Below are 21,187 nucleotides of genomic sequence, written 5' to 3'. Positions count from 1 at the left end.
TAACTGTAGGAAGTAAAAGAACTTCTGCTAGAAATACAGATTTACCAATACAAGTAAGTGATTAAATTGCTCCCCTACGTTCACAACATCAGCCTTTGTAAGAAAGGAGCAGCATGCACCACTGCTGGTAACCATTGCAGTGTCCTACGTAAACGGACACGATAGCACAGGAAGCTGCAAGGGACAAAGTGACAAGAAATCCACTTCAGTGTTCAGCTGTAACTTCTGCTCTACCATAGCATACTCTACCAGGAATACATTTAGGGTTGCAGGCCATCCATGAGAAGTTATTTTCTTCTGCACAGGTGAATGTGATCTCCCATAGAGAACTCTGAAGTTTTTATGAACGCTTTCATAAAAAGGCAAAAGCAAACACTCTATATCAGGCAGGAAGCAAAAGGTTCTTTAAAACTGTTTAATTACATGTTTCAGGTAAGCACAGACAATACAGTAGATTTCTCACCGCTGAATATTTACATTCTTTTCTCTAGGCTTGAGCTGTTCATTAAGAGTGTCTTTCAATCAACATCCTTGCTCAATCACTTTTGCTGCAAAGAAGGTGCTGGAATAGAACTATTGCAGGAAACATCATTCCATCAAGGCATGATTTTCTGGTGGTTTGTTTTTTGTTTTTTTTTCCTTCTCCTTTAAGAACCACGTACTAGTAGTTCAAGATATTTTGGGAGAATCCTGGCTTCCAAGATGACCTGAAGAATGCATTGAAACCAAGCAGTGTGTTGAAGTCCTAGAAATACTTAAATCAATACCAATATGTATGTTGTAGAGAAGAAATTCTCTTTTTCACTGGCACCACCACTGATGCCTGGTTTCTGTTAGGACAGTTTTACACCAATTTTGTTTTGTTCCTTTTTCATTAGCCTTTGGGCCTCTTTCTCCATTTTCTTCCGTTGTTGTTCTGCTGCTCTTTTTTCCCTTTCTGCTATCTTCTGTTGTCTACAATTAAAGAAAACATAAATTGCTAAATAAAAGGAATCCATTTTCAGCATGGTCATACCTTAAATTCCTGTCAATAAATAGGTTATCATAGCTAATAAAAACAGAGCTTCAGTCTACTGTAGTTAGGCTCAGAACAGTTACTCTTTTGTTGTGCTAAGTCCTTTTTCCAGATTAATCTAGTCTTAGGCAGTATTATTTTTTTCAATTATTTTACAATCTAAAAGCCACTCAATTCTCAAAGATCTAAAGTAAATCAGTGAGAGTGTGTGACAGTTATAAGGCCTAGAGCTATTTAGGAAAAAAAAAAAAACAAAAAAACAAAAAAACCTCTATCTAGTGGTCTGAGTCACAAGTTTACCTGTCTTTTCAAATTCAGACCAAAACAGTTCTACTTGCCTAGAACACTGACTTGTGTCCCCATTTTCACATCATCAGCAGTTATTCTCTTTGTAATGCAAGTACCACAGACATTTTTCCTTGTGATCAGATGAGATAACTTTTAATACTCCCTTTCACGTATTCAGGATCTGTGCTGTACCCTACTGTTCAGTAAAAATATAAACAATAGCTTATAAAGAAATAAAAAAGTAATTTAAAACTCTTCAGTTATGTATCCTTTTACCATTATTTCTTATCACTGCTATAAAACCCCAGACATCACTATCCGCTAGCTCAAAGAATCTGTCAACAGAAAGAGGTTTCCAATTTCAACAAATACATAGCTGACTAGAGCGCAGGAAATAAACCGACACAAAACCCCACTCATTTTATTCCCCCAGTTCAGCTAGAACACATCACCACATGGCACAGGGGCAACAACTGGATCCATACTCCAAGTGGCACATTGCAGCTTTCCTGTATCACATCAGTAGTAATAGAATGGTATGAGGTGGTGACTCCTGCTTTGAATTCAGTGTATTAGATATGAAAAGTTTGCTAAGTTGCTTGCAAGAGGACTTTAAAAATAAAAATGAAGCTTCATTAACTTGAAAAGGTGAAATTTAACATGGATTCAGTACGAATAAAAAATTGCTTATTAACTTTCAACGTATCTAAGTTATCTGTGCACATCCACTAAAGTGTGTGAAACATACAGAATTAAAAACTATCACCACCTGAAGCAACATTCTCTGGTAGATTCCAGCTGTGGGCAAACTGCACACACAAAACTTAGAAATACTGGAGATACAAAGACTACATATTATCTTTGTATTGGACAGGAGAAGGACCGCACTTATTTAATACCTTCATTGTTTCCCCTGATTTATTATTAATGGCTAGAAGTTTTCTGATACTCTATTAAGCTGCTCTGCTGTCTGTCACGGAAGAATGAAATTAGTCATTCACATCAGGATCTACCTCCCAAATTAATAGAAGCCCAAACTTTTTTTTTTTTTTTTTTTTTGAGATGACCTGCTATTCTACATTCCACCAGAAAGCCGCATAGTTGACAGTGCTGTCAGTCTAGCATATGGAGTGTAATAATATTTACCACTTTACAGTAGCAGATTTTCTTATATTCCCCACACCTCTGACACAAAGGGAGAAGCTATATGTACAGCAGACAACATGTAGAGCCAACAGAGTTCCAAAAAGCCACATGAGGTATTAAACAATGCTGCTATTCATTTGCAATTCTAAAGTGAGAAGTCATAGCAGATCATGTTTCTTTTCCCCCTGTAAACTGCACCACACAGAACTCCTCTGCAGAGAGAAGTGGTTTCCATGCCCTCTACCGGCTGAGTAATTTTACTGGACTTCAGTTATGCGAAGGTCTCTTCTCACTGGAGTATAACCTCAGATAGAGGAACTGAAGACACCAAAAAAATATAACCAAGTAGCTTACCACAAAGTGATACCTTTCCACTGCTATTTTATTTGATCATTATTCAAAACATTGTTCTCTATTCCAAACTTCCTCCATGTGTTCAACACAAAGTTACTACCTTTCAGGCTCAGAAAGGTTTCATTTCTCAATAAAGGAAAAGCCTATGATGAACTGCAGCCATATCTGACTCACTTTTTCTGGGTTCCAAAACAAGAAGTTCAGCCAAGTTTGGATAGAATGGTATCAGTTGTTTAAACCAGGAAAGTATTAATTCCTGATGTCAACCTTGCTTTGCAATCCTAACACAAGCTATGTCCAGAGAAACCAAAACTTCTCTCATTGGTTAACAGAACACAAATTATAGTCAGAACACTGCTGGCAGACATTCTTATTCCAGTGTGTTTTTATTTACTGCATACCTTCTGAATAACTGTAATAAGAAAGATTTCATACCATTTGGTCTTTCACTTCAACACAGCTAAAATTGCACCAGCACTTAGCTTAACTGTTCCTACTGGTAAAAAAGCTTCATTCGTATTAGAAGTCTAAAGGTGCAGATAGGTATCTACAATGCACAGAAGAAACCAAGTTCTAACTAACTTCAATTAACTGAAAATCCAGTTCACTATCCACTACACTGGATCCATCACTGACTGGAAAATTTCAGTGCATCCCAGCCCAGAACCTGCTGGGGAGCGGGGGGGGGGGGAAAAACAAAAGACAAAACAAAAAACAGACTACAGAACTCCTCGGGCACTAGTAGCCTACCCCTCAGCAGCGTTTTTCAGCATGCTTTGATCCCAGGAAGCAGTTGGCTGCTTATACATGCTTATTTCTACTGTTCTGCATTAAGTCATCAGAGACACCACAGGATAACAGTCTTCTCTGTTGTTTGGCAGGCCACAGCCCATTTTTGCATGTTTGATCAGCACGCCATTACTACACAAAGATTATTCCAGTCTAACATACTTCTGAATACTACCTGAGCACCAACAGGTACCCAGACACAGCTAGCTAAGGGAGAGCCTTACTTTTTCTGCACACTCATTTCATTCTCAAAAAACACCGCTGGAATACAGTCAGCATTAACACTCTGAAGGGTTAGGGGGACTTTGTCCCCCTTTTCGCTGTCTGAAATCTTCAGATCATTCTGTAGACCAAGATGCAGTCTTCTAGCATTAAGATGACACTCCAGATCACCTCCTTATTACAGTCTGTTGAAAACAGACCAGGTCTGTCAAGTACTATACTTATGTTAAATGTCAGATGTTAATTACAATACTGATGTCTACTGTAAACCCAGAAGGTATTTTCTATCAATCTTGCTAAAAATCAGCCAGCACTTTCCAGCATTACAGAAAAACATTGTAATTCGATGTGTCATGAATAAAACAAAGATTTTACTTCACACAGCTGGGATACAGCTTACACAATCATCAGTTGTACTGAGGTGGCCATTCATAGCTGGCCAAGTGATATTAATACAGTTACAGTTCTGATCATGTTCTTTCTATTTACTTGAAATATTTGGGTACATACACATCCCTTCTAAAACAAGTTTGATACTTTTTACTGGGGCCAGGGAGAAATTCTATGAAGATTAACCACTTGAGGTGAAGCCTTTCAATAGTAAAGATGTCAGGTTGAAATCAGCTTCAATCAAATAAGATGACACTTCAAAAAACAGAGCTTGTGGGAAAACCACAGTGCTATCGCCACATAAGAGATCAAGCAATCTCTCTTACTAAGTATTCTAGAGCACGAACCTGACAATTGGCAGACAACATACCTTTGACCATCCTGGGAATATCTGCTACACAAATTTTACACTCCAGAAATAAACTGGCATATGCACACACCCGATTATTTTTAGTAGCTAATTTGTATAAAACAAGTCCCCGCTTCAGAAAGTTTAAGTACTTCTTTTCATAGTCCTAAAAACATCCATAATTGAACGTGGCAAGGGTTAAGTAAAGTATGATGCAGCCTCTGCAGTTCACAAAAATAGTCGTTTTGTTTCTCAGTTCAAAAAAAGCAGTATTTTTCATTGCCTTTCATTTTCTTTGGTGTATCATAAATTAAGTCTCAGGAGGCTGCACTTCAGAGATTAAAGATCTCACTGAGCCTATTGATATTCTTTATGGGAAAAGCTACTATCCTTGGAACAAAAACAGCCCAAAGGCATATCATTCGTATCACAAAGGTTGTACTTCTGTGATACATCAGTGAAAGACAAGACCTGAAACAGTTCAGTACTGAACTTAAAAAAACCCCCAAGATACTGACCAGAAGGTGCACATAGAGGTATCTGATTGAATTTACAAAAATATTTGCATTACAACCCTAATTTCACATGTTAAGCCACTACAGAGCAAGACTAACAGAATTAGAATTGGTTGAATTTATAATCTATCATTAATGCATCAAAAGTGTGCTGCTGACTTACCTCTTATCTTATTCCGCTGGTTGAAAAAAGTAAATTTTCCCAAATATTACAAACTGTTCACCAGAATCCTTTTTTTTTTTTGCAAAAATACCTTATTTTCCTTTAAAGATTCATGCTTCCAGAATGGTTTTTGAATATATAATGTCCTTATTTCATATTATCACTATTGTCCCACTGAAGCCATGTATTTGTGATTTTGAGTAGAATGAGAGCAGTTTAAGAAGCTAGAGCCACCTGAGGCAGATTATTTGATGATGTAGCAAGCAATTAAAGTTTGATAAAACCTTGAAGCAGGTTAACATAAGTCACTGCCAATCAAATAATTGCACATGATTAAGTTAAACTCAGTCTGCATCTCTTCACCCTTCATCCTCCTTCCACGTGTTATTAAGAGGGAAAAGTATTCACACTAACTTTTTGCAAGATGCTGATATTACATTCAAGCCTTATCAGCTAGTTTAGTTAAGTTAGCTAGAAAAGCATAGCTCCTACAGGGATTCCAAGAACACCTTCTACCCTGAACTATTTTCACTTTACAGCACACGGTTATGATCATTTTTTTAAGGACATCCAGTGGCATTTTACTTAACCAAGTTGAAACATGTTATTTGTACATAATAAATTGCTGGGGTTGAGGGGAACATTGTTGGGGTTTTTTTGGGGGTGTGGGAGATTAATGTGTTGTTCCAATGTTCCAGTGATTCTCGTGTTTACCCTAGTATCTCATCTACTAAACTGATTAGATTCAAAACATATTCTGCCAAGTACCAGCTACATACAGATTAGACCTTAAAAATCATTTGTCTTAAGAATTGTTAAACAATTCTTAGCACTTATCAGAAAGGTGTCAGAACAAACAAACCTGTATTTGATTCTTTTACATGTAAAAGGTTTACATGGTGTTACATTATTTTCAGTTACCTAAGAACTTCTTCTGCCTGCCAGGCAGCATCTTCCTCCTCTTCCCAGGCATTAGTATTTTCTTGCCAAGTATCCAAGTCTCCCAGTTCAGGCTGAAACAAAAGAGAGAAGCTCCAAGCACATGGAAAAATTGGATAAAACACATTTATTTTTAACCTTGATGCTTCAGACTTCCAGAAATATTTGAGATATGACAGTACTTCTCAGCTTATTGTCTATGTTTTCCTTCGCTCTAATACTGACTTTTTCCAGCTAATTGTTGGATGTTTTTTTGGATTCTATTGGTGGGTAACAAAGGAGGGAAGGAAGTACTGGAGTGTGTTTTCAGGAAGGAGAAGACTGAGCAGATGAAATGAGTAGATAGTGTAAAACGTTTCTGGAAGTTGCACGGATAAACCAACATGTACATCCACATCTTTGTGTGCCCAATAACAACAACAAAAAAATCCAAACAAAAACAAAAAACAAAAAACAAACCTTCTATTCTTTTGTTAGGAGCTTACTGTGTGGAATCCAAAAAAAAAAAAAAAGCATAGTCCATTGCTTTAGAAGATTTGCAAGTACACAACTATTTGGAAGCTTCTTACCTTTTTATCACTGATCTGTTAAGTTTCTCAGTAGAATAAATTCATTAAAATTAGATTAACTACTTCATTGCTTTGAACCAAATACTCAATTTTAAACAATTCACATTATTTCACAACTATTCCTCTTGCTCCCCACTATGCAGACCTTAGTCAGACTATTCCTTCTCCTACAGAACAGTCATTTAACTGTCAAATACAAGATCAATATTTAGAACATACTTACAGATTGGTGAATAAAAGGAATATCTTGTGTAGCTGCTAATCTGCTAGAGAATCCTGTGTTTCCCTCTGGAATCCCAAAATTTAAAGGCTCTCGTTTTTTAATAACTATCTGAAAATATTCAAAAAAAAGGAACAAGAAGTGGTAAGCCAAAGCAGTGCACAGATTCCTCGGCGATCATATAACTCTATGACTGTGAAGGTACAACTACACACCACCGCACCGTGTATTCAAACAGCACAGACTCTTCTCGAGTTTTGTTCTGAACCTGAAGCCCATTCTATTAGGCAAAATCCGTCATCAAATACAAAGAAATCTACGTCTCCCCAGTCCTCCCTCTGCCCCCTAGATTTTGAAAAATCAAAATCCTTAGAAGAATCTAGTCCAATGAATACTGCAGATCCTGAATGTACAGAAAACCGACCCCAGTATCATCTCCAGTTCATAACATCACAGCAAGATTCAGGTTGGAAGAGGCCTCAGGAGGTCTGTAATCCAGTCTCCTCCTCAAAGTACTGTCAGCTCTGAGGCTGATGAAGGTACTTGGGGCTTATCCACTTGGGTCTTGAAAACTTCCAGAGATGGAGCCTGCACAACCTCTCTGGTAACCTGTTCCAGTACTTGACTGCCTTTGTTGTAAAAAAGGTTTTCCAATTGAGTGAAAGCCCTGTAAGTACCCAGCTGGAAGATTTCCACACAGAAGCAAAACTTGCAATTACCAGAAGTCTGAGCAGCATTTATTTATGGTGTTGATGCGCTTGTGGATATGCCCTACTGTCTTGTATCCATAATAAATAATAATAATAATAATGGATATTTGAAGTGCAAGCTATTATTTTAAAATATCAGCTCCCTAATTCCAGCCTCCCCAATGTAACTTAGTGAAACAAGTAACCATTGTTTTCTGAAACAGCAGTGCTGCTACCTCAGACTTCAGAAGATCAGGACAGGGAACGTCTCTGTTCAAATAACGGAAAGGTATGAGCACAAGTATCTTAGTGCAGTGGTTCCATTTTCAGAGTTAAAGTCACTTGAGGGTTCTCACATTATACTTCACGGAGCCTTCAGACTATGAAATTATTCCTAAATTTCCAATAACATTAAGCCTAAAGATGTAAACATGAACTAGCATCACATTCGTTAAGATCTCAAAGAGTCAGTAGTTTTAACTGAACATTTTAGACTACACATCAGCACCTATTTTCACTTCAATAGAACAGCATAATTTTACCATCAGCACCTTCTATTAGTTGCCAATTTACTTATAGCATATTTTAAAACAAGGAAAATCCTCTGTAAGTATACTGTAAGTATAAGGAAAGTGCAATACTTACTTTTTGAGTTTTTCTTATAGTTGGTGTCATATCTTTGAAATAATCAGGTTCCATTTGTTCCAGAGGATTTTGCTGAGCAGCCACATTGCCATTGCCACCTTCAATCTTCACACTGGTAGGTGCATCTTCATCCCATGAAGACCAGTCTTCTACTTCAGGCTGAAGAGAAGTATACGGCCCAAGTTAATACTATGTGCAAGAAGAACTCGTCTTTTTATATCTTGCTAAGATATATACTTAATATTATATAGCATATATGATAATATTATATCTTTCTAAAATATATACTAATCCTGTTGTAGCTCTGATATAATTACTCTCTTAAGTGATTATCTGTTAAGTCACCTACCACTTAATCAATTACCTGTTTAGGAACAGATGAATAATCCACTGTGGTTGGCAAAGTTATTTGGTCTCCACTTAATTTTCGCCCTCTTCCAGACCTGAAAGAAAAATGTAGGATTCCTCCAAGCTCTGAAAACATGAGCACTAAGTTTAAAAAAAACAAAAAGGAAGTCTGAGAACAGCACTACTGAAAATAGTCATGGCTAAAACATTCAGGCCTTAACCTATCTTAGTATTAACTACCGTCACTAAAGGTCTCCTAAACAAAGGAATTTCATCATTAATTTAAAGCGGTGTTCATAAGAATTTCAAAGTGCAATTTACTTTTCAAACTGCAGGGGAAATAGAGGAGAAGCAATTCTAAGAAATATGAAAATGGACAAATTAATTCAGTTATTTGCATATAGTCAGAATTTTACATTGTCAGTGCTTATGAGGCAAACGCTGTCGATCTACATTTGTTCAGCATTTCTACTGTAAACTGTGAAATCCTTCTACTTGTCTTAGGTGTTAAGCTGTGTCTAACTAATTGCTTTCTGAGCTGCTTGATTTGAAAGCCACTCTAAAGCACTTTTTCCCCTCAAAGTCTAAACAGAGGTAGTATAAGACTTTGCAAGTCAACAGCTTCTGTTCAATACATGCTTCTACTTACTTCAGGAATGCTGTTTCAATGAAAGCATTTCAGCAACCACATCAAATAATTTTAACTGAAAGCAAGCACTAATGCATTGCAAGTAAACCACCTAGATAGTTACTTAATGACAGCGTTCAAAGATCACAATAATAATTAAAATATTTTTAGCTGAAATTTACTATATTTTAACACTTTTCAACACAAGAGAATGAAATTCAGGCTCACATTCATGTTTTTCCCAAGGAGCGTAAGCTCCTACAGCAAGACAGTCATGTAATTGACCTTATGCAGCTTGGCAAAGTTAAGTTTCATTTATTACTACCGATGAGAATAAGAACCGGGAAACTACAATCTGGAGTTTGTATCCCTTAGTTTTACTATTATAGAACATTCTACCATCAACTCAGAATAGGTCAATTGCTTGTAATACCACCTCTGCTGCATACTGGTGAGTGATTAGATATATTTTTCGTCCTTTAAGCCCTATAGATTCTTCCTTAGGAACGATCAGGTGCTATCATCAAATTTTCAACCTTTATATAATTAACTCTAGCCCCTTTAGAAACTATTCCTTTAAGCTGAAAAGCAATATAGTTTAGGGGTAAAGTGAAAACACGGTTCCCTCAAACACATTAGACACTTCTGATTCTTGGCTGACTGGATTTAGTTGATGTCTCTAAAGGAAACCCAAGCTTGGAAACATCCTCCTTCAGACCTGTACAACATACATATCTTTAATACTATTCTAAGCCATCACTTCTGCAATTAGATATATTTCCCTATTTATATGATCTAGAAGACTCCAGCAAGTGGCTTACAACAAACATTCATCTAGCCAAAATGGTTACGCTAACGAGGAGAAATGTGAAACAGCTTCTATCATACCACGTGGGAAAGAATATGCTACACAGGGCAGCACTGAGGAAGGCTACATATCTGCGCTTCTTCTTCTACAAAGGGAACAAGATGCTTATAGGAATGATTGCTTCACAACCATCATTAGACAGATATTAATCACCGCTCTGAATGCCAAATGCCTCAAGAATTCTTGGGTTTGTTTCTCCTTAATAATTAGCAGCATCCAAATTTCTCAGATGGAGAACATAACTAAAGATTTTAAACATAATGAAATTTCATCTCTTTTTATACTTACACCTTATATTTCCTGGAAACAGTGGATTCAAGCAGGCTGTTGTTTATCAAAAAAAGTTTTAACTAAAGAGATGACTGGTATTAAATGCAGGCTTTACACTGACTAGAAAGATGCATGATCTCTACAGGTTGTTGTTTAAATGAAAAATTAATGTAAACTATATAATCCAAATAAGTACTAGCTCATATCTATTGAATTAAAATGCACATTTAATTAAATCACATTTGCTACTTATCAGGCATACTCATATGCAGGGATGCATTACAAAATTTATGCAAAACAAAATTTATCAAGCTATGCTTTGCAGCTGACATTAAACAAGGGAAACATCTGTAGTTAATGGATTGAACTAATTTGATCCACTGACTTGCTTTTGTGAAAGATTAAGTTTTTATTCTTTCAACTAATTGTTATTCACAGAAGAAGAGTTCTCTTACTTTTTGCTCCCAAGCAGTTCCTCAGCTGTTCAAGGATTTAGTTCATTCAAAAGTTGAAAAACGGAGGAAAATACTGTCATTACACCTACTAAACAATTACCTGCTTATAAAAGCTATCTTAACACTTGGAGAGATTAAGGGTCCACATAACATAGAAGCTATCATCAATTCAGTGTTTTGACTTCTTTTAGAACTTGAACAGCAGGTATACCTAATTTAATTTGGGATTCAAATCACAGAACTGAGGTTGACATCTATATAGTTGTATGCAGCATTAAAATGTATCTTTTTAAAGCTTCCACTAGACCTGCAGTGAATTTACCAACCAGTTGAGAGCTTCCTCTTATTCTTGGAATAAGTAGATGAACGCAAAATAAACAGTTATGTCTACCACGTATTCTGCATATGCTTTAACCTCACTGGAAAAGTAGCAGTCATCATACACAAAAGGGGAATATATTTTTCCAGACTGTTATTTGTTTACATAGAACAACATTCTGCAAGAGTGGCAAGAAGCAACAGTAGTTCACATGACAGCACAGTGCTGAGATCTACCTCAGGTACTCTGCTACTGTACTATTGAACTTGACTGTTATACGGCCCTAACTCTTGAGGGTTTTTTGAATGCTTCTAGGTACTACACCGCTGCATTCATGGGTCTACAACTCAGAAGAACACTGGCTATGACTTACAAGAGTAAGCAAAAAAAAAGTCACGTTCATTAAAAAAAAAAAAGAAAAAGCAGTTCCCTTGAACTTTAATCACTGTTCCCAAAACTTTTGAAAGACTCTTCAATAGGCAGAAGAATCTGAAGTCTCAGACAACTGTTTCTTTGACAAAGCAGGATAAGAGTAACTTACATTTATAATGAAAGCCTACCGAGTGATGACTGGGTGGATGCTGCTGTTAACTGAACTTCTTAAAAAACAAAATATCACTTGTCAAGTACTTCTAGAAAATGCGGAGAACAATTTCTCTTAAAGTTTGACACAAGATAGTTTTAAAAGTCAATTTTAAAAGTCTGTCATAGTTGTTTAGAAAACACTCCTTATTAGAGCTATCATATCATAATATACACTCACAACTTTTGAGCTCTGAAGGAATATGCAGATCAAAGAATGAATTTGCCTTAGTTTTTATGTCTTGATTGTAAAATCAGAAATGGAAAAAGTGATGGGTGGGTGTTTCGAAAAGGAAAGAAGTGCAAGCATCTGTAATTAAAAAAGAAAAGGTAACCAAATTAAATAAGACATGTTTACCTGCATATTAACTTTTTAATGAAAGAAAGCACTGCTGCCAGGCAAGTACAGATTTTAAAGAGTCGAAACTGTGTTATGGCCATGGTGAGAAACCCTTCCTGCAAAAGAAAAGAGTTAGATGTAGAGGATTATACATCTTTACATAGTTCTTCAAGTCAATTTCCTTAGCTGCTGATAAGCAAGGAGCATTCTGTGGAACTATATTAATGCAAGGAAAGAAAGGAGGTACCTGGCGCAAAGACTCTACCTGCCTACTATCAGGACATTTCAATGATGTAAATAATACAAGTATCTAATGTATGCGGCCTTTAAAGAAACAGAACATAATCATAGGTACAGTTACTTTTAAAGGGGAAGTGTGGGCAATCAGTTGCAGTGACTGTAGAGCTGATCTGGTTTAGACACTAGCAATGGCACTGCACACTAGCAATGCAGGAACAGAATAATCATCAGTAAGAAGCTCGCACTTGCTTGAGCAAGTCTTGCATATACAAATTATAAATTTAGTCATTAAGTCAAAACCCAAAATTGGCCATTTAAATTTAGTTTCCATTTTGATGGAAGCGTATGATGAGAACAAACATTGTTTATTTTAGAACCAATGTCACTGAAAAATCATCAACAAAGAAAGCCTCTGTGTCAACTGATAATCTAGAGAATTTATACTCAGTATACCATGTTATTCCAACAGATCCCCTCAAATAGGTACAGACTGAGAATAATCCCTTTTCTCTTTTCTACAGGTGAAAATTCCAGAGTAAAGAATAAGAGGTTAGGCTTCACAAATAGGTTTTCATTATCTACATCTACACTTGTAACAACATTTTCTGTTGCAAGTTTAACATACCTCCTGTTGAGAAGAGAAGGCAGCCCTGTGACATTTTCCTCAGGCAATGAGTATTCCATGGAAGGACAGCTTGATTTCAAATATGCTATGGCATTTAAATCACTTTTTATATTCCAGGCTTTAAGTTAGGTAGAGTCAGGAAGGTGGATCATTAGGTAGGTTGCTCCAATACTGCCCTGAGGATTTTATTAAAAAGTACATAATGGGATTTGTGAGCTTCATGGAGCTTAGATTTATTTTTTTTATTGGTGCTCATTTGCTACATAATGTAACTAGTATTAAACACTGTAGTAATATAGTACTGGAAATACTGCTTCACATACAGTCCAGATCAGTAATTTCTGATACTGAGAAATCTTACAGGGTGGCTACTAAGCAAACAAGACCTTTTACTATAAAATGGAAGGGTTAAGTCAGTAAGTAACCCCCAAATTACAGACCATGGTACCAAGCTATAGCTCGGGAAAAAGGCCTCACAGGACACATTTCATCTCTACTTCAACACTAGACTTAATCTCATTTCATGGGTGACTTAAAAATGTAGAGAATCTTCTACAAGACTGGGTATTAAATGGGTTCTTCAACTAATGGGACTAGGAAACAATCAAACTTCCCCACAAAGAAGCAAGAATGGCAGACACAATCCATCACATTTAGCTTTTTGTTTTACAGCTAGAGCTATCCTTTTGTATTGTGCTCAAGCATTTCCTTACCTTCCGGAATAAGCAATTTTGACAATATCTAGGTGACAGGAGAATCCATCAGTCAAGAATTTGAATGATTCAGAAACAGTGGAAATTAGTGAAAAAACAGTGGACAGTAACTAGATACAGTTCTCTATTCTAAAGGTAGAAATAATTGCAAATTAACACTGAATTGGTGGAAGAAAGTGTTACTTTTAAAAGAGGCAGCTAGAAGCCATCTACCTGGGATTTGAGGTATGAAGAGCAGGTGACCTGCTGAAATGAGACTAAAGGTACACCTTTTCTGAACGGAAGCTTGTATAAGAGCTCACTCCACTCTTCTCTATGAGAATTCACTGTTCTATCGGCTTGGAGGACAGGAGTAGCAAAGTACTCAATGTTAGAAAGAGTAAAGCCATTTTCCCCATTGTTTAGCCCACCTAACTGCCACACTGGACAGTCCAGACATATGCTAAATTAAAAAAAACCCAAACTATTGATTGAACAGGTTGTTTTAGGAAGCAACCATTACTCAAAAACCTCTGCAGACTCAGTATTATTTGTGCCTAAGTTCAAAGGACTGGGAAGTTTACTACCTAAGTGCAAAACTAAAACAAAAACAACTTTCAAGTGTGTCAGTTACATATATATATATGTGTGTGTGTACATATATATAACCTCATTATTTCAACTCATCGCCATTTTTTTAATATATCGAATTGTATACCGTATTGACTTCTCAATATAAAGTTAAACAGCTGAAAAAACAGATTCCACAAGAAGTCTGGCTTGCAAGCTTGTGAGGTCCACTGCTGACAAGAGTTAGCCACCAGAAGTTAATCCATTTTTTCCCCAGGTCATCCTTATACATGAGTGACTACACTTCAGATATCACCAGTGTGCCTGGTTGGCAGGTTCAATAACTATTGTCATTCCCTATAACAATCAGATAACTTGTCCCTCTCCATTTTCTGTGTGTCATGCAAAGATTTCACAGTTATGACGACAGAGACACACACACACAATCACGTATTTGTGGTAGAGCTGCACTTCACTTCAACTGTGGCAGCGCGAGGCCCTTCAAGACAGTAAGTACTGTTTTGCCTGGCCCTTCTCTTCTCTGAGCTTTGACTGTAGTCTTCCCAATTAAGTTGAGCTCTGTACACTACAAATTGTCAGAGGCACAACCAGAGTTTTGGCAACAATACGCTATCAGCTAACCATAGTAATATTATCAATCACCCACCTTTAAAAAGTACTTTCATCAGTGTATCTAGTTTTTATACTGCTAATTGGGATATGAAACAGTATATATATGCATTAATTTTAGCAATATGCTAAAAGCTATTTAAAATAGAACCTTGAACCAATTATTGGCTAAAGATTAGGACAAGTCAAGCATTCTCCCTAGTGTCTCAAACAGCACTTGGAGCATTTGCATGGCTGCCCAAAGGACAGCACTATCCAAAATGAAAAGTTAAAGGTAAGTTAAAGGTTTTGAGTTTTGTTTGGTGCCCTTTGGGAGAGGGGAGGTTATGTTTGCTTGGGTTTTTTTCTAAGTTAACTGATTAATTTTCTCAAAGGGAAATAATTTTATATTCTGAAGCAGTTGTATGAATAAAAATGTACAAGAAACTTTAATATTTCCTAAGTTCGCTGCAAACTTAATTTGCCTGATACCGTTACACTAAACTTGTTACATGAAACAAAGTGTTCTTTCTTTTCTTGTCCATCTTTCTCAGACACTGGAAAGAAGCCTAGCCATGTATCCTCCTTATCTCATGAACTGGAAAAAATACCGAACAGTGTAATGCTAAATGGCAGGGCCATAACCTTCTTTCTTCCTTTTATTCTCTTAAGCCGTTCCTTGATAATCAATCCCAAAAGCAACTGCAATTATATCAGCAGCCAACTATGATGCAGGACGGCACAGAGGCATAATACAAAGTGGTAGCACTCCAGCAAGAATCCCAGAACATTTCTTAACGGAGGGAAAGGTGAAACACTGGACTAGAATTCAGAAAATCTGATAAAGTTGTCTGTCAGCCTAATACAGCCTTGTGCATATCACGCCTCATGCCTCAGCTGCCCATTTGTAAAATGGGGTGGAGCTTTCCTTCTCCCATTATTGAAATTGCTTCTGATGCATTACATTTATCAGACTTACTGTCAACTGAACCTTTAAGTTACATAACAGATATAAATAAGCAAATAAATCAGGACATGAATCCTAATTAATTTAATTCTAGCAGTTGATACAACGATTTTGTAACAGATGCCAAATTTAGCTGGAGTTTAACTTGCATAGCTCATACTGCCTTGTATTAGTGTAAAGTCACAGCAGCTGCTCACATGGAAGATGAGCACAGAAAGGATTAAAGCACAGCAGCAGCAAGATGTTAAACACATTAGAGACAAGTCAGAAGAATGAGGCTACTTATCCCTGAAAACATTTTATGGATCCATAAAGAAATACAGTGAAGGGCGGGAAAAATTTAGAAGTTTATTGAAGTGAAACATTTTTACATTGTTTTCAGCTTGCAGCAGTGGTCTCCTTAGAACTCCTGGCATCTCTAACTTCACTGACACTAGCCAGCAAATTGTTCACAGCACACACAGTCCAGACGAGTTAGTCAACTATAGTGCGATAAGCGAGACTCCCACTGGCCATCACTGTACAATGAACATGGCATCTGGAGGAGCACTTCCACTTTCATACCTAATCGCACACACAAGCAAAGTCACTTTGTGACTCTAAAAATGCTTTAGAGACTTGTTTTCTTCTGGTGAACTCATCTCCTACTGTCAGTGAAAAAGATGTCAAAACACTTAATATTATAGAGCACCTATCCTGCTCTCCTTTGTTCCTCTACAATACTGACTGATTTGTACTGTGTAGTTTTCTTTAGATCTCATCATCTTTGAAATTGATTTTCTGCCTTGAATTACCAGTGCTTTGTGAATTGATTACTTTTTCTTTCACATCAGCTCATCCGTGACTCTGGAATGAATATATGATGACATCTTGGAAACAGTGACTTTAACTTATACTAAAGACAGCCAGCTAAATAGTCAAAGGATGGCATCTAAATCAAGACTATAAATAACTTGCCTGAAACTGAAAGGTTCCCCACCAAATACACATCTACATGAGCAGCCCCAAAAAAAAGCCTCACCCAAAGCAAAATGAGGAGTCCATTCCCTAGTACAAAAGACTACCATAGCCTTGAGTGCTTACACATGTGTGATGGTGTGCTCCTCCTCCCCAGGCACCAACCTGACCTTTATCTCCCATAACTCTGCCCAAGTGATACCCACCTGCAGTGGCCATAATGGGTGCATCTAGTCATGGTGGCACCATCTGGGGCTCAATGTGGCTTCAGGGAGACAGATAACAACACAATAGCCAAGGGGTAACTTGAGCAATTCTGGTACTGCGGTCAATATGCAAATATGACTATAAGTCAATCACCTTACCCCCATAGATAGTGAACAGCCCAAGAGCCCTTCTGCACAGCAGCAGGACACCTACTCAAAGTTACTTCTTGAGATTCAGAGATTCCTTGCCACAACAGATCCTGGTTAATTGACTAATAGCATGCTAAACTTTGAAATCTTAGTTAAGTGATATGAAGGATTGATTGCACATATATAATCCATTAGACAAACTGTTGACCAAGTCTGGGCCTAGGACGGGATCCAGCCGCACCTAGAGTCCTCTCTGTAGAGGAGTTTAGAAAGCAAGGGAGTCCTTTCTGAACCTTCACTCAACGGGACAGTCTCCCAGGCAGTTCTGTCTGAGCCTGTCCTCTATGCAGTAAATAGCCAAGTGTGCCTTGCCATCGAATCTTGTTAAAACACTGTCGGATTTACCATCAAACTTTGTTAAATCCCTGGTTTATATCAATAAATGTATCACTGCTTCTCTCTACAAGTGAAGTGCATCATTCCATCCGTGAAAATGTGTCAGCACCAAATCTCCACAAAAGCACCACTGAACCATTATGGCTTCACTAGAACAGCTGATAAAAACCTAGAAAGTCTATACAGTTAGTCCAAAGTTTCAGTGGCAAGGACAGGATTTTGTTAATTTTGTACAAAATTTTACAAAAGTAGAGTGGCCACATCAATCTGAAGATGCCCAAGTAGGTTTATAGGCAGATGGAATCTTACAAAGATTAGTAGATAGAACTAAAAAACCTGTTTATTTTCAAGCACAGAAACCCTCCTCCAACATTTATACATTACAAGACGTACAAAGACATTCTGTTTTTTTTAAAAAGGCAATATAATGATTTAGCAAGAGCATTCAGTTAGGTACTGAAAGACACAACCAGCATCTCATGCATTTCAAAGACAGCAACCATGGTTCTGCAGCCTAATGAGAAGGTTCCACTCCCCTCTTCCTGGTTGATTTCTGTAGGTTTTTTCGGTTGGTTGTTTTGTTTTTTAAAATCACATTATATAGAAACATAATATTGGAAACACTGAGGGAGGAGGAAAAACTTACTGTTTGATAAATGGATAGATTAAATGGCAGCATGACTGAACCTCAAAGCCATGCTACCACAGAATTAGAGAGAGGAGCGGAATCCAAAGACTAGGAGGTATCTCCCCTATCTAACTATAGGCAGGTGGCTGGGGGATATCCATAAGAGGCACTCTAGTGTCACAACACTAACACTCCAACTTCCAGTGCAAGCACCCTAATTAGGCAGTTGTGAGGTAGCTGGGAGAGAAGACTACTCTGCCTATGATTTATGGGAGTAAGCTAAGTCATACAAGGTGCTCAAATCCAGGAAAAGATTTCAAGAATATCAGGAGCTGCAGAAGACATCAAAATTCAAGAAGGAATATTTGTCTTTCTAACTAAAGGCAGTAAAAATTGGTGCACACTGGTGATTCCTAAGTTATTCCTAGACACCCAACACTCCGTTACACAACACATGGAGTTTCAAGTTTTTTTAAAATGTGCTACTCCTAGAGCCATAAAACTTCTATAGTAATACCACCTCACCTCTTACTCTCCAAGAAACTGAATATAGTTCCAATTTTGTCAATAACGTGAACTCTTGAAGCTTTCTGTTCCGAATTAGAATAAGTTCTATTTTTCAAGGCAATGTTACTTAAAAATAGAAAGTGTACGGCCACTGACTAATCAGTCGTTCTTTGACAATTCCTTATCTATATATGCTACTGCCTTCTGAAAACAAGCATACAGAACTTAAAGACTGAAGTCATGCAATCCCACGATACTACACTACAATTTCATTCACATTTGCAAGAAGTCTTTGTCATAATGTATTAAGTCATGTAACTGACTTGGCAACACTGGAGAAGTTCTCAAACACAGAACCAGAGTTTAAGAGACCTCAGTTCTGTTCCAATCCTTATTAGTCATCCTGGACTTAAGTTAAGTTATCTGTACCTGCATGGAAAGCCAGAGACAACAAATTAACACACTCTCACTGTTACTACCACAAAACCATCTTGCAACATCTGCCGTCTCGACAAGCACCAGCTATTTAAAAATCAAGATACACTACAAGACATGCTGTGCAAGATGGCCCAAAGAAATCTCTACAGGGCACATCCGTATTTCTAGAGTATTCAGGACTATAATGCAGGAAGCTATACTATTTTTCATTAGTTGTGCAGCTGAGGCAGTTACATTGTGAATTCATGACCATGAGACAGGGCCCCACCATCCTACATAACAACCCAGGCTCAAGCATTATTAGAGACAGCACTGAAGCCAGATGGTAGCACTTAAGTTTTCTGTGACCTGTTAAGAGATTCCTGTCTTTAAGGATGTACTAAGCAACTTTAAATTTTATGCAATTTATCAGTCAGCATGAACAAAGAAAAATTTCAGACTAGGTAACCCCATGCAGTGTGGTCCCACAGAGCCCCTAGAAACATCAAAAAAAGCTTAAACATCCCCCCCAGCTCTGACAGGACGTGCTCCCCCCACCCCTTCTTTTCCACAGGGTGCCAAACCTACCAGTCCCCAAACGCTGCCTATCTACTCGTCACTCACTTTGTTTTGCCCAGCCCATGAGAATTCCAGCCCCCCACGCCCCCCACCACAGAACGGGCCCGGACCAGCCGGGCAGGGACACGGGGCGAGGCCTCTCGCTCCCCGGGGACGGTCGGGCAGGCCCGCCGCTGGGCGAGAGCCAGCGGGGCGCAGGTACAGAGGCGGCCACACCGCCCCGGGGCGTCTCGAGCACGGAGAGGAAGCGGGGCGGGGGCGTTACCAAGGGAGAACCGCCAGGGCCTGCCCCGCGGCGGGAAGGCGCCGAGGCCGGGCCCCCTGCCTAGCCGAGGCGGAAGCGGACACCGGGCGGCGAAGGAAGCGGCCCCCCTCGCTCACCTGCCCCGAGTGGGAGGGCTGTCAGGAGGGCGCCAGGGGCCGAGGCGGCCGCTCCCGCAGCCGCCGCCCGTCGCCGGCCGCCCCTCATTCAAAGCCGGGCGCGCATCGCCGCCGCCACCTCCCGCGCCGCCATCTCGGCCTCCTGTCACCCGGGAGACGGGCCCGCCCCTTCCGGCCGCGCCTCTTCCCCCTCGCGCCGCCAACCGCTGCTCCCGACGGTTGGGCCAACGGTCGCTGGGCCAACGGTGACTGAGGCGGCGGCCGGGCGGGACGCGGCGACGTGGCCTCCGTGCGGGGACAGTGCTCGGCAGGCAGCACCGGCTGCCCCGCCACTAGCCTCCGCTCTGGCCCGCCCTCCTTCCCTCCCGCAGCCCGCACCCACCCTGGTGAAGGCCGCCTGGCCCCCGGCGGGGCTTTGAGCGAGGTCTTTGTCACTTTGGAGAACTGCGATAAAAAAGCGTTGGTCTTTAAAGCTACCAGGGTGCTGCGTATGTGGTTGTAAAGGTATTCCCGTGTGGTTGGCTAGATGCTGAGCTGTGAATTTGGAAGCTACTAAAAAAAAAATTCGCTGAAGTAGCTTCTGACGGGGTGTAGCCGCTGCTGGCAGCGGGGCTTGCCAGTGTCTCATTTCGTTCGCCCAGATGCTTCAAAAAGTGCTTGTGCATGTTAACTGGCAGGCTTCTGGGTACAGTGTATTCATTCACTGCTGATGTGCAGAATAAGGAAGGAGGAAGATGTTGGGTAGTCTAATGTCAGATTTTCCAGAGCTCTGTGTAGGCCTCCAGTTGCGTTACATTCGGCAGATGAGGTAAAGGGAAGCTTTGTCCCCTTCTCACTGGGAGGCCTAGTCAACTTCTAAGAAGGCATTGATAAAGTCCCTTCAACTCCAAATCATACCATCCAGTTCTTTCTGCTCCCTTGAAATACCTCCCTTTAAAGACTCCCTGCCGGTAGAGCTAACCTGCCAGCTGCTGTGTTCTGTACCGTAGGTTCAGGCAGTGAGGGGCTGGATGCTAGGCGGATGGTTCTTGTGTGGAGGCACTGGTGTCATGTAGTGTTCCTTCATTCCCTCTTCCCATGGCCTGACAGACACTGTAACTGTGTTTCCCCGACCCCTCATCAGGACGCAGGCCCCAAAGGGACAAGGTGCCAAGTATGAT

At 39.3% G+C, this 21,187-nt stretch overlaps 1 protein-coding gene across 2 annotated transcripts; it reads right to left on the bottom strand.

The window, feature by feature from the left end:
- Positions 1–617: 617 nt before the first annotated feature.
- EBAG9 (estrogen receptor binding site associated antigen 9) lies at positions 618–20,167 on the bottom strand. 2 transcript variants are annotated; one of them, XM_063327419.1, is made up of 8 exons: positions 20,028–20,167; positions 12,969–13,144; positions 12,122–12,219; positions 8,658–8,736; positions 8,294–8,452; positions 6,963–7,070; positions 6,153–6,244; positions 618–954 (listed from the first exon to the last, which is right to left on the bottom strand). In XM_063327419.1, the coding sequence occupies exons 3-8, from the start codon at positions 12,202–12,204 to the stop codon at positions 834–836; spliced, it is 642 nt and encodes a 213-aa protein (XP_063183489.1). In that variant the 5' UTR covers positions 12,205–12,219; positions 12,969–13,144; positions 20,028–20,167; the 3' UTR covers positions 618–833. The 2 variants fall into 2 exon arrangements, with proteins under 2 accessions (XP_063183489.1, XP_063183490.1); XM_063327420.1 differs by lacking the exon at positions 12,969–13,144 and having other exon boundaries at positions 20,028–20,166.
- Between the last annotated feature and the right edge of the window lie 1,020 nt (positions 20,168–21,187).

This window comes from Chroicocephalus ridibundus, chromosome 2 (genome assembly GCF_963924245.1).
Source record: "Chroicocephalus ridibundus chromosome 2, bChrRid1.1, whole genome shotgun sequence".
Taxonomy (NCBI): domain Eukaryota; kingdom Metazoa; phylum Chordata; class Aves; order Charadriiformes; family Laridae; genus Chroicocephalus; species Chroicocephalus ridibundus.
The sequence above is the reverse complement of the archived record's forward strand: the minus strand, read 5'-3'. Positions and strand labels throughout refer to the sequence as shown.

Bases quoted from the DNA above. Each gene is read 5' to 3' on its own strand.
- EBAG9 (XM_063327419.1), bottom strand. From the start codon at position 12,204: ATGGCCATAACACAGTTTCGACTCTTTAAAATCTGTACTTGCCTGGCA. The intron at 6,245-6,962 runs GTAAGTATGTTC...CTTTTGTTTCAG, and splicing joins TTCCTTTTATTCACCAATCT to CCTGAACTGGGAGACTTGGA. The intron at 955-6,152 runs GTAACTGAAAAT...CTTTAATTGTAG, and splicing joins CAGGCAGAAGAAGTTCTTAG to ACAACAGAAGATAGCAGAAA.